Below are 17,011 nucleotides of genomic sequence, written 5' to 3'. Positions count from 1 at the left end.
CAAAAACAAGAGTACTAAGTACAAGAGACCATCTGATAATAAGTTCCCCTATTTGTCCATTGTAGAGAACATAGTGGAATGTGGCTATACAGGTATCCTCCTCTTTCCCCCATCTATTATTGATCTGTGTTCTTTATTATGCAGATGACTCCAGCTTAGTAGTGTTGTGAATAATAGGAGGACTGAACAGTGTATGCCTGAACAAAATTTCAAAGGAAGTTAGTTTTCAAATGTAGACTGTGGATCAATATGGTTTGATATGTATTGACACGTGGAATGTCCAAGCTGAAATTCATAACCGGCGGGTGTAAATGTACGGATGTACGGTCCTGACGTAATGTCAAAGCAAATGGTGCAAGAGCCAGGCATGAAAGTGTGACAAACCTGGCTGCTGTAGTAGAATTTGCCATGTAAGTACAGTACCATAAAGTTAAAATTACCATGGTGGGTTGCTCGTCAAGTACGCAGGACACTTGGATTTATTATCACCAAGTTGTTCAACTGTCTGAAGCAGTATAACACATCCTGCCATGTCTGTGATGACTGCATTGAAAAATAGTGTAAGCATACTTCTCTTTGTGCCGGCCCCCGTGGTGGAGTGGTTAGTACATCGTGCTACGACACCAGGGGTCCCTGGTTCAATTCATCAATTTCATCACTCATCCCAATCTTCACAAATTAGCCAAAAGTTGCACAAAGAGCAAAGTAAAATGAAGCAAATCAATCAATGAATACCTCTCTTTGTACATACTCTTTTGTATTGGTTGAATGAAACTCCTTGCTGTTGGCAGTCTAGGGACACTTTATTTTCAGACTGTACCTGGTATTATAAGGCCATGGTTGTCTAGTCGGTGTAGGGTGAATGACTGCGACGTGGGAGACCCAGGTTTGATTCCCAAGGTGCGTGACTAAGGTTGGAATTTTTTCAGCCTTGTCCCTCCATAAAGCAAGCCTCACCCAGCCTCAAGTTAATGGGCACGTGGGGGTAATGGCAGTCAGAATGTGGTTCTGATCACATCACCTCCAAAATTGTCGAAATCGAGAATGGGTGTGGTCCTACCCCCACATCCCCTACATGTGCCTTCATTACACGGTGCTATATGCAGGGGTACTTTCTTTTTTTATTACCTGGTATTAAAAATGAAATGTAATATTTAGAAATGATATCCATTAGGCAAATCAAGATTGAAGTTTTGGAATTAGGATGTTTTGAAATTCAAGCATTATCTTCACCATTAATCATGTGTCTGCTTACAAGATATATTCTTGTGGGTTATAAAATAAAATAGTGCACTTGAAGAACAATAGTATTACGTGACAGTAAAAAAAACTTCTTACGTCACGTGCTGGCAACATATTTGTTAAAAGCAATAAGAAACACACAACTAGCATGATAAAACAACACTTTAGGAGTTCCTATGTGTTTTTATTGTTTTTGACAAATTGTATTGTGTGTTGGACTGTTTGGTGTTACTTTATTATGGATACCAATCACTGGAGATCCAAGCCAATTCTAGAACATTATGCTTTTCTGCTGAAAGATGTAAGCATTGTTATGATTCCATTGTTAGGCAGAGGAAGTACAGTCAAATGTCTTGCAGTATTTGGTTTCATGAAAGAAAATGAAGAGAACAGATGAGTGACAAGTAAATTAGTAATTTCATGTGCAGTGTTTCTTTGCTCCTTCCCCAACAGTTACAAACTATATCGATGACCAATAAATGGGACTGTTTGATACTTAAAAGTTTTTACAAGTATATTTTATAGATTTGAAACTTTTTTTTCTTAATCATTTTCTGATAAAAGTTGTCAATTTCATATGAAATTTACGGATACCAATAACTAATATTCTACTGATTAGAAATTAAGAGGTGAATGTTGTATGAATGTCTCATTTACCTCCTTGATAATTAATGTATCAAACCAAGTGTTTTCAACAATTTTTCCCTTACAGAAATCTTTATTTAGACAGAACTATTATACCTTTATGTTAGGCATGGACCAGTTTGAAATTTTAATATCAGAGCCTATACAGATATCAGAAAGTTTTGGTTCAGATTTAATCGCTAATACCAGCTGATACTTTTCTTAAAATGTTGCCCACTGCAACATGCATATTGGAGGACAGGGGAGGGGGATGTGAAGGTAGGCCCCCACATATTAACAATCCATGCCATTTATGGAGGTGATGTGATCAGCAGTATGCTCTGGCTGCCTTTGCCTTTTCTGTTTTGTATTAAGACTGTAAAGGGTTTGTTGTAAAAGTGGTTTGTTGTAAAAGTGGTCCTTGAGGCTGTAGCACACCTATTCCAAAAAATATAATTTTAGTGTTATTATTCAAATGCAATTGTTACGTATAAATAATAACCTGTGGCGCAAAAGCCTGCGAAGCCCAGGACCTACCTCACCCCCACCTGTTGATGTGCGAGATCATCCAGCCAGTTACGGGGTGACGTGTGGTCAGCATGATAAACCGCCAGTCGTCCGTCGTAGGTTTCCATGACTGGTTATGCTACTCATTCGTAGCTCCTCAATTCACTCATCATGGTGAGAGGCCACCTGTCCCATGCAAAGGCTGAAATCTCAGAAGAAAAGTTGTTACGCTTTTACCAGGAGACGAATCTGTGCACATCCTGTAGCTGAAGCTCAAAGCATGATCCCTTAGACTGCTCAGTCACGGTGCGGCACAATTGTTACATATTAAACTGTATAAATATTCTGAACTACTTTAAACTGAGCAGGGTGGCTACTCACCAGGAATTCCTTGAATCCTGGGAATTATGCGTGAATTATTGGCTCAGAGAATTATGCGTGAATTCAATTTGAATTTTTCTCCTTAGACGTGAAAAATTACAACTTTTATTAATCCAAATCCTATTCAAATTATACATGTATTTATAAATGCCCTGAGGCAAGTTTTTGAAAGTTGAGTTTTCGAGTCTGATTATGTGAAATTGTAAACAGTGGCGCAACCACAGAGGGGTAGGGAGCATTGCCCCCCTCCCCCCAACCTTGTATGGAAATGAGTTCTAGGGGGCAAGGGGGCCAAGAATTGACGGTCAAGTGTACCTGCAGGGTGCAATTACCACCCACAACTTCACATTTTATGAAGAAAAAAAAAACATAAAATTTTCTTGCTCGTTTCGCTCGCAATTCGTTCATTTTTTACTCTTACCAAGATTATAACCATATCTAGAGTGCGGCGGGAGTCTGCCCTGGGTGCCGAACGATCTAAATTTGTAAAATTGATTGATTGATTTGTGGTTTTAAGTCCACTTTATGCACATTACCACTACACCATCGGGGAGGCCGAAAAGTTGTAAAAGAGATAATGCATTTGCACCCTATTAAATCAATATTGATTGCAAAAAATTAGATCCAAAAATGTTCTTACTCGCTTCGCTCGCATTCTTTCATTGTTATCCGTAATGCATTGTATTGTAAATTTTCAGACAGAGAAATAACACTTGTCTTAATTGATTTTGTTTGAAATGCATTAACAATTGTTTTGAGGAAAGGGAACGTGCACATTTGAGAGACAGTTTATGTAATTTTTGCTGTTGGTTTATTGAGAGATGGATGAATTGCTTGTTTAATGTATTTAAATAATATGTATTAAAGAAACTTTGAATAAAATTTAGTGTCCACGTCGCTCCATGTTGCATATATTTGAAATGTATATCGTGCATGAAAGCTATACATGTTAATGTAAAAAATAATTATATTTGGAATGCATTTATCAAGCATTTTCAATCTCAAAAGTAGTTTGTGTGCTCGTTTTCCATTATTAATGTGAAATTGAACGTGTTGTACTACTACTAATAATAAAAATAATAACGATGTTGGTCCTGGGTTCAAATCCCAGCTTGGGCATGGATGTTTGTGAGTGTCCATTCATCAATTTCATCATATCACACATCCCCATAGAAATAGAGAAAACATCTGCTTGAATTTTTGGAAAGTTCGCCTTGAAAACCGGGAATTATACTTGAATTTTATCATGGTCCTAGAGTAGCCATCCTGCTGAGTTTGAGCTTTTCCTTTAAGTCTACTTTATTGAGACTGAACCTACATTTTAAAGTTGGTATTCGAACCACTGTGTGCCTATACCAGGTATTGAACCCAGGACTCCTTTGATTATAAGGTGGCGACGTACCACTATGCCATCAGGTAGATTGATCTGATATAAAATTTCAAATGTTCCATGACTCTTGAATTAGTTATAAAAATAATTTTAAGATGGCACTAAGCTAAAGTCATTTTCAAAAGTTCCTCTCCTTTTAGAAAGCTGGTATGATTTTACAAATTGTGAAAAATTACATCTGTTTAGAATCTCTTCTGGAACGTTCAAGTGATTCTGCATGTGGTTTGCTTACAGTACCATGAAACTATCACAAATTCAACTGTGAATTCAAACCATGTGAAGATTCACTTGAATGCTCTAGAAGAAATTTGAAGTTAGTTACATTTTGTTTGAATTCCCATATGCCTGAATTTTGGTGTTAGATAATAGGCATACAGTGCAACAAAACTAACAAATAGCAATCCATACATACATTTTCTTTAGTTTTCTGCAAAGAATTCTGAACAGATCTAATGCTTCAGAATCTTTGATGGTCGAGATGTTTTGAATCATTCCACATGCATGATCAAGGTTGCAGGTGCATTTCTTAACATTATGAAATATTCCTTTTCTACCATTACAGATAATCCCACCACATGATTCAGGAATCCAGGAAAGTATCTTGAAAAACTTAACTCCATTGAAAACTTCATGGGATATCTCGATAACGGAAAAGAGCACATGTTGCATTGATCCTCTTCCCACGGTCATGAAGACCTACTACGACCCCCTACGGAAAAATGTGCTTTTTCCTAATGTGAATGTGAACACACCATTAAAGTTTACATATACATCGCTTCATGGAGTGGGGTATAATTACATGGTGGAGGCATTCAAAGTTACCAATTTCAATGTAAGTTATTGCTATGTACGTGTATATATATATACTTTGGTCTGTAATGATTGAGTTAATCTTAATTGAATGTGTATTGTTGTAGGCCAGTTGCTTTTTGTAACTCATTATGGCTGGTAAATCCCTAAATTGTACTACAAATGCTATACTACCACTTAGTCTCAACCAGAATTCAAACCTCTATCTTGGCCATACCATGTTATTGCTCTACTAACTGAGCTACCAAGCCAGTCTGGGTTGTGCCTGATTTTACACTTCTGCTGTATTACCTGTGTGGAATTGTTTCTGTTAGTCATAATGAAATGGGATGGATCTGTTGTCTTTGAAACAACTGATAACACAGCATGGAGCTACTTATTAACAGTGGGCTGAAAAGTTCGTAGGCTTACATAGTAAGAAATATTTTTTGGACAAAATTCGATTTTATTATTCAATATAGTTGCCTTTGAGGGCGATACAACGATTATAGCGGTCATACAATTTTTCGATGCCATTTTTATAGTACGATTTCTCTTTAGCCTCAAAATAGGCCTCAGTTTCGGCGATTACCTCTTCATCAGTGCTAAATTTCTTTCCAGCGAGCATTCTTTTAAGGTCTGCAAACAGGAAAAAGTCACTGGGGGCCAGATCTGGAGAATATGGTGGATGGGGAAGCAATTTGTAGTCTAATTCATATAATTTTGCCATCGTTTTCATTGATTTGTGACACGGTGCATTGTCTTGATGAAACAGCACTTTTTTCTTCTTCAAATGGGGCCGTTTTTTCGTGATTTCATCCTTTAAACGCTCCAACAACGCTATGTAATAATCTCAGCTATCTCGAGCAACTTCACTTTACGATCATTTAAAATTATTTTGTGGACTTTTTTGATGTTTTCGTCGGTAACAGCCTCTTTGGGGCGTCCACTGCGTGCATCATCGTCGATGCTCATTTCGCCTCGTTTAAATTTAGCAAACCACTTCTCAACGGTTGATTTTTCTGGTGCAGAGTCCAAATAATGCTTATCAAGCCAAGCCTTGGCTTCAACAGTATTTTTTTTCGCCAAAAAGCAATGCTTTATTAACACACGAAATTCTTTTTTTATCCATTTTTTCACAATAACAAAAGCTGCTTCACTCACAATGCTATATCTCACGAACTAATTATCCGGCAGCTGTGAAATTTATACACGTATCTTTTGAAGGTTAGTACTAAGTAAAAATCACATGGATTTAATTCTAGTAACGCCATCTATGAGGCAGCCTACGAACTTTTCAGCCCAACTGTTACCTTAAAATTTGGCCCATTTTCACTTAAACTTCTATGAAGTACATACAGGGGATGGACAAGAATATGGAAACACCTGCGAAGAGAAGCTGGAATGCTGTAGCTAATAAGGTGCAGGACTGCCTTTAACTTCCAAAATGGCCTGCAGTCTCCGAGGAATGGACAAATACAAGTCCTGGATGGTGAATAATGGGATCTTGCACCATTCTTCATGCAAAACATGGTCACAATCCTTCTCAGTGTCCATCTGTCTCTGTCATGTAGTGTACATTTTTGTCCACGCTGGTGTTTATCTGATGATGTCTTTCTGAACACACTATTATCTCATCATGATCTTGGATAGAGTCCCTCTCGATACACCAAATAACATGGCTACTTTGGTAACAGAGGCCTCTGCAAGGAGTGCACCAACAATTTGTCCTCTTTGAAACAATGTCAGCTCTGACATGATTCAGTATCAACTGCACTGTATGACAATAAAAATAATACATTGTCATAACAACATTTGAAAATGGTTCAAAGTTACACATGTGTGCAATATTTATAATAATTTAGTCATAACAGTTATTTTTGACTGGCAATATGAAAAACAAATATCTTCAATCATATGTGTTCTTTCAGACAAGAAAGATATGATACATTCAAATTTATAGTTAAATTTATTGAAATTGTGTACATTTGCATTGGCATCAAGGTTTATATACAAAGGTCAACTCTTTAAAATTGTTCAATGTATAATATGATGTCATACTTGGTATTTTGTATCAACATTCAAAAAATGGTTACTGTAATCATTAGATAAGTATATTGTAATATACATAGTAAAATAGCTGTAACAGAGCAAATATGTACATTTACAACACAAACATTCAAGCTGTTAAGCACTTATGGACAAAAATATAAAACAAAAACAATTGAAGATAACACATACTAAAAAATCTGGCTTGAACTAGTTGCTCTAATACTAGTTGTCTGTGACTTTGAAAAGGAGCTGAAGATGGAACAAGGATAAGGACAGATATAGCAATATGGGATGGTGATATATTTCTACAAGAATTGTTGCTTTTAAAGCATTAAACTTGTTAATGTTATAATAACTTGGATGTTTAAGTTATATAGAAGCCTTTTATGACTTGAATGAACTTTGATCATGATATAATCTTATAAAGATTCGAAAGTTGTGGAATGACACTGATATGTATAAAAGATGCCATGTTGAATTTGAAGCAGTGAATAGGTATCTGTTTTCATCTTCCTGAACGGGCAGGCTTGTAAATGTTACAGTTCCTCAAATGAGTGCTTGGAGGAAGGTTGCATAGAGTGACACTTATATGTTCTACGTTTGGATGTGGTTTGGTCAGATGATGAATTTTGAAAACTGAAGCTCAGAATTGTGGATACAAAGACTTGCTTTATCCTGGAAGGAGATAACAAAGTGATATTTTCTTCTTATGTATAGCATTGATATGTTATAAATGCTCTTGTAATTTTTGTTGTTTCTAGTTTTTTTTTATCAATATAATAATAATAAAGGTATTTATTATTGTTTGAATATAAACACAATTCATCAGCATATGTAAATTGAAATTTCCTTTTCAATATAGCACCATAGCTACCTATTGTGCTGATACTGAGTTTGAATTATACTGACTAACATGGTTAAAACTGCACACTATCTACAGTGCAACTGTCAACTCCCACCAGTCCGACAGGGTCCTATCTCACGGTACAAAACAAAAAATGTTGCACTGCGTCCGATTTCAAGGGACTAGCAACACTTGGTTTTTCTTGTATGTACGCATTGCTTGCATTATTGAATTATTTTCCTGTAGTTTACGGTTATTACAAGCATAAGAAAACACTGAAATAAAAATAAAACAGACTGCTTTTTTCACTGTTAAGTTGCTATATTACAACAATGTAACATTGACAACATCCATTATATAAGGGATTCTTGTTGTTTAAAAAAAATTACTAACCATTGTTATAACTGTATATTTAGTCAAAATGAAAATAAATGTCTGATGAAAGGAGCGTGTGTTCTCCTGAAACGTCACAAAGAAAAACTGTTTTCTTATGCTTGTAATAACCTTAAGCTACAGGAAAATAACAACACTTGTAAATATAATTCTATATTGCCCTAAAAATTCACCTACAATAGCAGTGCCTACTTTTTTGATTCGTGAATCGATACGAAAATTGTGCTGATACTGCAACTCGATATAAAATTGCAAATATTTCTTGAAGAACATGAATGGTTGATTAACGTCCTTAATTAATGTATGTAGTCACCTGAATGCAGTGGGTTTTACTTTGATATGGAAACTACAGTGGAACCTGGATTTTACATTTTTCAGGGGACCAAGCTGAAAAACTTAACCTTTAGATGGCCAGGCTTCTTGGCGGGAATTTTAAATTCGAACACTCTTTGGAGGAAAATTGTTATAACTCTGGCACTATGGGAGCAATCTACTTCGGATAACTTTTGTTTTTCATCTAAAACATCAGCGCATGCAACCGTGTACAATTTAGAACACCAGACCAAGGAGGAGGTGCTTGGGGGGGGGGGGGGGAGGGGGCATGACCCCGAATTTCAATGGAAAAAATACATAAAAATCTGGAGTTTGCCCCCTCTTCTGCTATTTTGGGGAGAGGGTGCAAACTTTGGTATTCTTCTCAAAGAATGGACGTTTCCAAAGAGAATGAAACATGTTTCATGTTCCTGGGTGCCATACAAGTTGAGTAATAATCCATGTGAAACTGTTTTTTACGAAAAATAGGTAATTTGCATATTGCTCAGAAAATTGTTATAACTCTGGCACTATGGGAGCAGTCTACTTCGGATAAGTTTCGTTTTGCAGCTAAAACATCAGAGCATGCAACCGTGTACAATTCAGAATGCCGAACTGAGGAAGTTGGGTTTGGGGGCCGCGACCCTCGAATTTCAATGGGAAAAAACATGATTAATTTGTCCCATCCCAAAAATAAATATATTCAAAGTGGTAATAATTTAGTTTTTTTTCTGTAATGTTCCTTATACTTATGTTTACATGTCATTCCAATTCTGATTATCATATAGTAATCTGAGTTACTTCCCTTGCAGCCCTTCATTGTTGTTGAGGAACAGAAGGATCCCGATCCAGAATTCCCCACTGTGAAGTTCCCCAACCCAGAAGAGGGAAAGAGCACCCTGGATTTGTCTATAAAGACAGCAGATGCCCATTCGAGCACAGTCATCTTGGCAAATGACCCAGACGCAGACAGACTGGCTGTTGCTGAGAAACAGAAGAGGTTTGCAAGCCCAAATTATAGTGCTGATTGTAATGTTTTTCAATTGCTGATATTTTACCTGAAGCTAACTGTCCTGGTCAGTCTTTGTCATTTGTCTTCCTCCGTGGCAGAGTGGTTATCACAATGCACTACAACACGATTGATATATCGACCAGCACCACAAGGTAGCAATTAACATGCCATTTCATGAAAACTATGCTTCCCTCCAAGTTTGGTTTCCGAATATTGTTCCGCACGCTACCACCACTGCCCCTCTTATACATTGTTATTATTTTTTAGCCAAGAAGTATCAGTCTGTTTTTAACAAAACTTTTCATGGTTGTAGGAATGTACCACTGCTACATACTAAATTTTTTTCATCACTTCAGTATATTGTGGGGGGGGGGGGCACAGGGGCCAATTATTAAAAAAAATCAATTTTCTTCTTCCTTTAACACTAATTATTTGGAGGCACTATGTCTAAAATTTACCTTCGCTTAACACCCTGTCTGTAAGAAAGAAAACAAGACTTACACAACAATTTGTTCTCAAGCTATGATTGCTTTTGTACTTCGCAGCAATTGCGAAAAGCATGTGCTTGAAAAGGTCCTGTCTAAAGAGGCTTTTCAGGCACTTGAGGCTCCATCCCACAGAGGTTAATTTGGTTGTGATTGAAACCTTGAATCAGCAGCTGCTCAGATTTAACCGTGAAGTATTTGGAACCAAAACCACCACCTCCAAATTTTGGAAAATTCTCAATAAATTTGAAAGCACTCAGTATCTTATCCTTCGAGGCATGCTGCTACCTGTAGGATAATTTTAGCAAGCTCTCTATATTTGAACAGCACAGAAATACAGAAACAAACGTTGAAGATGTTTTAATTTCTCAACAGCAGAAAAGAAAATGTTAGTGTTTCCCTGGCCATACAAATGCATGTATCTATCAATAGAGAGAGCCTTCGATGGCGCAGTGGTAGTGTTGTTGCCTTGTAATCAAGGGGTCCCAGGTTCGATACCCGGTGGAGGCACATAGTGGTTCGGATCCCACTTGAAACTGTAGGTCTTATGCCTGAAGCTCCAAGTCATTCATGGCATTTCTGAATGCAGAATCTTTAATGAGCTGGTGAATCTCTGGTCCATCGGAAATTTCCTCGTTAATCTTTACCTGGGACAACAATGGACATTTCTGAACAAGGTATTGGAAAGAAGGACTAGTTTTGTCCAAGGCTTTGACAAACTGCTTCATTATCCCTAACTTAATGTGTAAAGGAGGTAACAAAATGTTCTGTTGGTCAATTAATGGGAACTTGGCGACATTTTTTGTACCCGGCACAGTCTTTCCTTTTGGGCCAATTGGAAACTGCCCAGTGTTTGTCTTTGGCTCTACTTTCCCATTCGCACAAAAAGCATGGGAATTTAGTGTACCCTCCTTGCTGTCCCAATAAAATACACACATCTTAAGATCACAGCACATGTACCACTTATGTTCATTGTATTTATTTTTTCCTTATACAATGGATACAGGTTCATAGGTATCTTTAAGTGATGTTGAATGAGCACTTGAATTGGCACTGATGCCAGCTGATTGTCATTGTGAAGAAGAACACCCTTTAGGTGCCAGTCCTTTGGTTCAAAAACGGTTCTAGACAGCCAATCAAGCCAGGTATATCACAACAGTACAAAAGTTTCCCTTCCTTAACAATTTTTTTTAAATAATTCTTCTTAATCATACAGTTCTGACTGAGATAAATGTTCTGGTGAAAAACTTAGATCTTCTTTTTCTTCAGTACTTGAGGTGGATGAAGTTTCATTCTCTTCTAATGATGTTGAATTGGAACATGTGGTCCATGTGGAACAGGTCGTATTGATGATGGTAGATTTGGGTATTCAATGTTTTTATTGTTTTTCATATTAAACTCAGATACATTACAAACAAAAATAACAGTCATTATTCTCACGCCAAAACCCTGGAATACTAAAAGGCATGGATGAAGGAACACCAACGTACCTCTGTCTGAGATTTTCTACACACACTTTGTTATGTCCTAATATTTATGACATAAACCGAAATAAACATCTCAAGATTGGAACTTCATAATAAATATATTCAAACTTGTAACAAGGTGGATTACATGATTAAAACTTAAATCATCCATAAGACACATCAACAAGATGCATAATCGTTGCTATGCACAGACTATGTACATTGGCCATAACTGCTAGTTCACCACATAACAATAATGTATTTTATAATATATCAATCTTCTCCCCTTCCAGAGAAAACAAACTTATGAGGGGTAAAACACTCTTGGCCTTTTTACTCTTTGAGATTTCCTTCTTACAAAATCACTTCCTCCCTTCGAAGACGAACTGGTTCCTGGACCAAGTCTGCTCACTTCCTTCGAATATGATCTACTTTCTTGCTTCGGAGACGAACTGTGAGCATTGTGTTCTTCACTGTCGCTTAGTTCCTGCCGATGCATTTCATTTTTAATTGGAGGATATAATATGCATGGTATGCACTATCATCATATTCCTTGGGTATTTCTGACTGATTTGAATCTCCTCCTGTTTCATGAAGAATCTTTAAAAATGAATAGTGTACATTTCTGTATCTGCCACTTTCTACATCTCTTACTTTATACACAGCAAAACTGCATCTTTCAATAATCTCTCCTTTCCGATATATCTTTCTTTCAGGACAGTAATAATATACTTTATTTCCAATTTAAAATTTCTCACATTCATAATGAACATTTTCAGTGTCATCTTTAATGATTATATTACTTGCAGTGTTGTAAGAAAACATTAATGAACTTGGAGATGTTCCAGTTGATGGCAATGGAGTGTTGTTATGCCAGTGTATTACTGTACACAGTAGTGATTCTACTTCAGTATTTAATTTTCTTACATCCCCTTTTGGAAAATCTCCTATGAGGGTTAGATACCTTTTCACGGTATTGACTGTTCTCTCAGCCAACCCGTTTCCCGAAGGTTTATATGGGCAGGAATGCTTTAGTTCAATGCCTAACTTTTGGCAGAACATCTTAAATTGTTCACTTGCAAAGGGTTGTCCATTATCTGAGACTAACTCTTTTGGAGAACCAAGTATGTAAAATTGCCTTTTTAAATGTCTAATTACTTCCTGCAATTCTTCAGGTAGTGGTAATCTTGACAAAGCGTCTGCTATTGGAACCTTCTTAGAATACACTATTTCGTAATTCAGAGATGCCATGAATATTTTCCATCTCTGCCAACGTTCATTGTGTTGCATTGGCACTGGTGTATTCGAATCAAGCAATGATTTCGCAGTCGTTGAATCAGTGTATATTGTAAATTTTTGACCTGCCAGATATAAGTAAAAATGTTTCACAGACGAAACAATGGCTAATGCCTTTCTTTCTCCCTGACAGTAATTCTTCTGAGCAGGTGAAAGTGTAGCTGAAAAACACGCCACTGTTCGATGTTCGCCATTTATCTTGTGCCCTAATTGTCCTCCAACACCGTAGCAAGAACTATCTGTTTCTAGGATTATTTCTTTTGAAGGATCGAAAGGAATTATAGCAGGTGTCTGAACAATCTTATCTTTAACAGCCTTAAATTCCGATATATATTGATTAGACCACAACAATTTTTCGCCTTTCCTCAGAAGTCGATATAGGTGTGGTATTGTAGACGACAAGTTGTGTAGAAAATGGCTTTGAAATGCAACCATCCCTAAAAAACTTTGTAGTTGAACCTTATCCTTTGGCTCTGGACTTTCTAAAATAGCACGCACATGCTTTTCAGTTGGTGTGATTCCATTTGCCGTGAAACGTCTTCCTAAGTAAATCACTTCTTGCACTAGGAATTCAGATTTACTTAAATTGACTTTAACATTATAATCTTTAAAGTGTTCCAGAACATGTTTTGTTCTTAGGAAACATTCTTGTAGACTATTTCCAGAAATGATAACTTCATCAATAAATGCTGCAACTCTTTCCAATCCTGTTAAAATTGAATCAATTACCTGTTGGAAAAGCTGAGACGAAACATTTGTATCAAATGGTAAACGTTGCATTCTGTACAAGTGAGAATCATAATTTAAACATAATATGTTTTGTGAGTCTGGATGCAAACTAACTTGTAAAAATGCTGAACGTAAATCAAGTCTGGTGTAGTACTTTCCTATTTTAACTTTTTGTAAAATATCAGGAAAATCTGGTAGAGGATACACCAAACCATCGGTTTGAAAATTGACCGTTTTCGAGTAATCTACACAGATACGTATAGAATTATTTGATTTCTTAACTGGCACAATAGGACTTGCCCATTCTGAATGTTCTATAGGAGCTATAATATTCTGCTTACACATATTATCTATTTCTTCTTTTATTTGATCTCGTAATGAATATGCTATTCTGTACGCTTTCCTGAACACAGGCCTAGCATTCTTCTGTAAAGGTATTGATACCTTGAAATCTTTAATGGGTGTACTAATATCTTCATTAAACAATTCTGCAAAAGATGTCAGTAATTGTGAACAACAGTCTTCAATGTTCATTTGTTTTACATTACTTGAATTATGTACGTCGGTGTTATGTTTGTTCAGAATCATGACTTTGCTAGTTTGCCCTTGCACATTTGGGGTTCGTGAACATTCACCCACGTCATCAATCTTCTGTACATGTACCTTTGGAGTATCCATTATGCCTGAACGCTGAATTTTCGAACAAGCATCTGGTAGCGAATCTTTTGATTCCAGACCTAAGCAAGCAAGTGTAGAATCTTCATTTTGAATGTAATCAGTTTCAGGAAACTCATTTCGAAGTTTGCTGCGCCAATCACCAAATAATATGTTCATTCCAACTCTGCCAATTAATATATTTGTATTAATCTTATTGCCAACAACAAAAGGCATCATGTACATTTTGCCATGATAGTAAAGTTTTAAGTTTAATTGGCCTAATAAACACAATCTTTCACCTGATATCGACGTATATGAATTTAATAACGGACTCAGTGTGAAGTTGCCAATAAGATTAGTCAACAAATCTTTTGAAATGAAATTAGCAAAACTACCAGAATCGACAATAGCTTCTAACGATTGGTCTTGTATTATAATATCAATGTACAAAGGTAAACGTTCATTTCTCAATGAAATCTGATCAGATGCGTGTTGCAAATTAGAAATAGATTCGTTTGCTTTTTTATTGTACATTTGTTGCGTGTTTGTAGTTAAAAAGTTATATGCATTATCTTCTTGCGCAGAGAATAAGCTAAGTTGAGAATTGCGTTCTCCATAACCATTACCTTTGGAATCCAAATTACTGTTTCTCATTTCACAATTTCCTTTATAAATACTAGATAAATTGACTGCAGGTTCCTTCCATTGTTTATTTATTTCGAAACATGCAGCCAAGAAATGTCCTTTCTTCTTACAGAAACTGCAAATAGCATTTAATGCAGGACAGTTCTCTTTGAATGTACAACCTAACCTTGCACAGCGCTTACATTTTATATAATTTGCCTGATTTTGCCGTGATACAAATTTTTGGCTAAATGCAGTATGGGGTTTAGATTGTGACATGCCTTTGTATGCATTATTTGTTCCGAATCTTGATTCTCTTGTATCTTGTTGATTCTTTGAAAAATGAGCTTTAGCAAACGAATTGTTTGTACCGAATCTACGTGAGTCTCGTATTTGTTTATTTTCACCTACCAAAAATGCATTTTGATTGACTTTATTTTTATTTGTGCGTATTATCTCATGTTGGAGTACTACATTTTGTTATCTCCTAATATTTATGACATAAACCAAAATAAACATCTCAAGATTGGAACTTCATAATAAATATATTCAAACTTGTAACAAGGTGGATTACATGATTAAAACTTAAATCATCCATAAGACACATCAACAAGATGCATAATCGTTGCTATGCACAGACTATGTACGTTGGCCATAACTGCTAGTTCACCACATACAATAATGTATTTTATAATATATATCACTCTTTACACACATGTGGAGCCCACGTTTTGTCCTGATCGCCTAATTTTATTTTAAAATATGCTAAATACATACAAACTCATGTGAGCAAATGACATAGTCATGGGGCGAACCAAACCTAATTGTAGCAATAACAGAACCACTATTTAGTTCGTAATGAAAGAAAAAACTGATTTGTAATACAAATTCCAATGTACATACATTTGAATAACACCAGTGAAATACTAAAATAGTCTCATAGCAATGAAAGTAGAGCATTTTGTGCAATATCGATTTAATGCCAGAATATAATATATATATCATGCTCTAGTAATAATCACAAAATAATATCTGCATTATGCCTAATTTAAAATAACATTCTCTTCTGATTTTACAATTTCAAGAATTATCAACTTCGTTTGTAAGGAAAAATGCATGCTGCATTGAAAAGGTAGACACATTGAAGCGATATTCTCACAGAAATCATATCGGAAGGTATTTCCTCAACATATAAATATATCATACATTCTGCATCACTCTTGCATATTGCAAACTTTTGCTTTTGATGGATTAAGCAACAAGCATTTAAATATAAGACTTACCTTTCAGTTCTTTCCGATGTTTCCTTCTTCCAACATTTACTGGATTCGGTATTCTCTGGTAACTTGGTTTAACTTTCACGATTTCGAAGCACTTGCATTGATCATATTGTTAGAAAACTGAGTGAAATCTCGGCAACAGTATTGGCTAAAATGTGCACCACGGAGTATATTGCGACGAAATGCCACTTCAAAAATTTTAATGATAAGCACTACTCTCTGAAGGTACGAAATGTTGTCATTTTTTAACATAGTATTTCAGATGCTTGCGGGAAGAACATGTGACCTTTGTTTCACCACGAAATCTTCCATACTAGTCATAAAAGAAAAAAAAATGCACCAGTATTGACAAAACAACCACTTCAGCACCATCTGTATGCAGAAGTTTGAAAATGATGGAGACCTTTCATTTTCTGTTATTTACTGATATACCTTCAATCGTAACAAAATTATATGGATCACAAGTTCTAGTGAATAAAACAATCTTTTATATCGGAAGATTGCTTCCGTACCGAATCTATATTAGTTGTACGGTTATCCATTGAAATTTGGGCCTATGCCTTAACATGGCCCCCTTAAGTACTCTCTGTCATTTTTGGCCCTTGTGTAATGTATTGTTTGTTTTGGAAAACTATTTACATGATCAATAACAGCTTTCTCATCATTAGGAGAATATTTCCTATTGTTCTTTTTGTTCCCTCTCTTTTCCACATAAACAACTTCCCCCACCCCCCTTTTTAGCTTTCACCAAGGTTTCAACAGTCCTTTTGGTAATTCTGTGTGTTTCCAAGAAGGTTTTTTTTTGCATACTTGAACAATGTCACCCTTTCCATTTGGCAAAGTGTAATATATTGTGGCTTGCCGACAGCTTGATTCTGGTTCATCGTAGGTACCATGCCTTCGTCTGTTGATATTAGTAATATTAAGT

General features: G+C 36.1%; 1 protein-coding gene across 3 annotated transcripts in view; it reads left to right on the top strand.

Moving 5' to 3' along the window:
- Nucleotides 1-17,011, top strand: part of Pgm2a (phosphoglucomutase 2) — a 134,036-nt gene that overhangs the window by 100,595 nt on the left and 16,430 nt on the right. For all 3 annotated transcript variants that reach the window (XM_083122449.1, XM_083122448.1, XM_083122447.1), the window contains exons 6-7: nt 4,707-4,976; nt 9,347-9,534. In XM_083122449.1, coding sequence (XP_082978575.1) covers nt 4,707-4,976; nt 9,347-9,534 — 458 coding nt within the window. The remainder of the gene's footprint in view (nt 1-4,706; nt 4,977-9,346; nt 9,535-17,011) is intronic.

Source organism: Lepisma saccharinum, chromosome 5 (assembly GCF_977018435.1).
Source record: "Lepisma saccharinum chromosome 5, izLepSacc3.1, whole genome shotgun sequence".
In the NCBI taxonomy this organism is placed as follows: domain Eukaryota; kingdom Metazoa; phylum Arthropoda; class Insecta; order Zygentoma; family Lepismatidae; genus Lepisma; species Lepisma saccharinum.
Note: the sequence above shows the minus strand (reverse complement) of the source record. Positions and strands in the feature narration are given on the sequence as shown.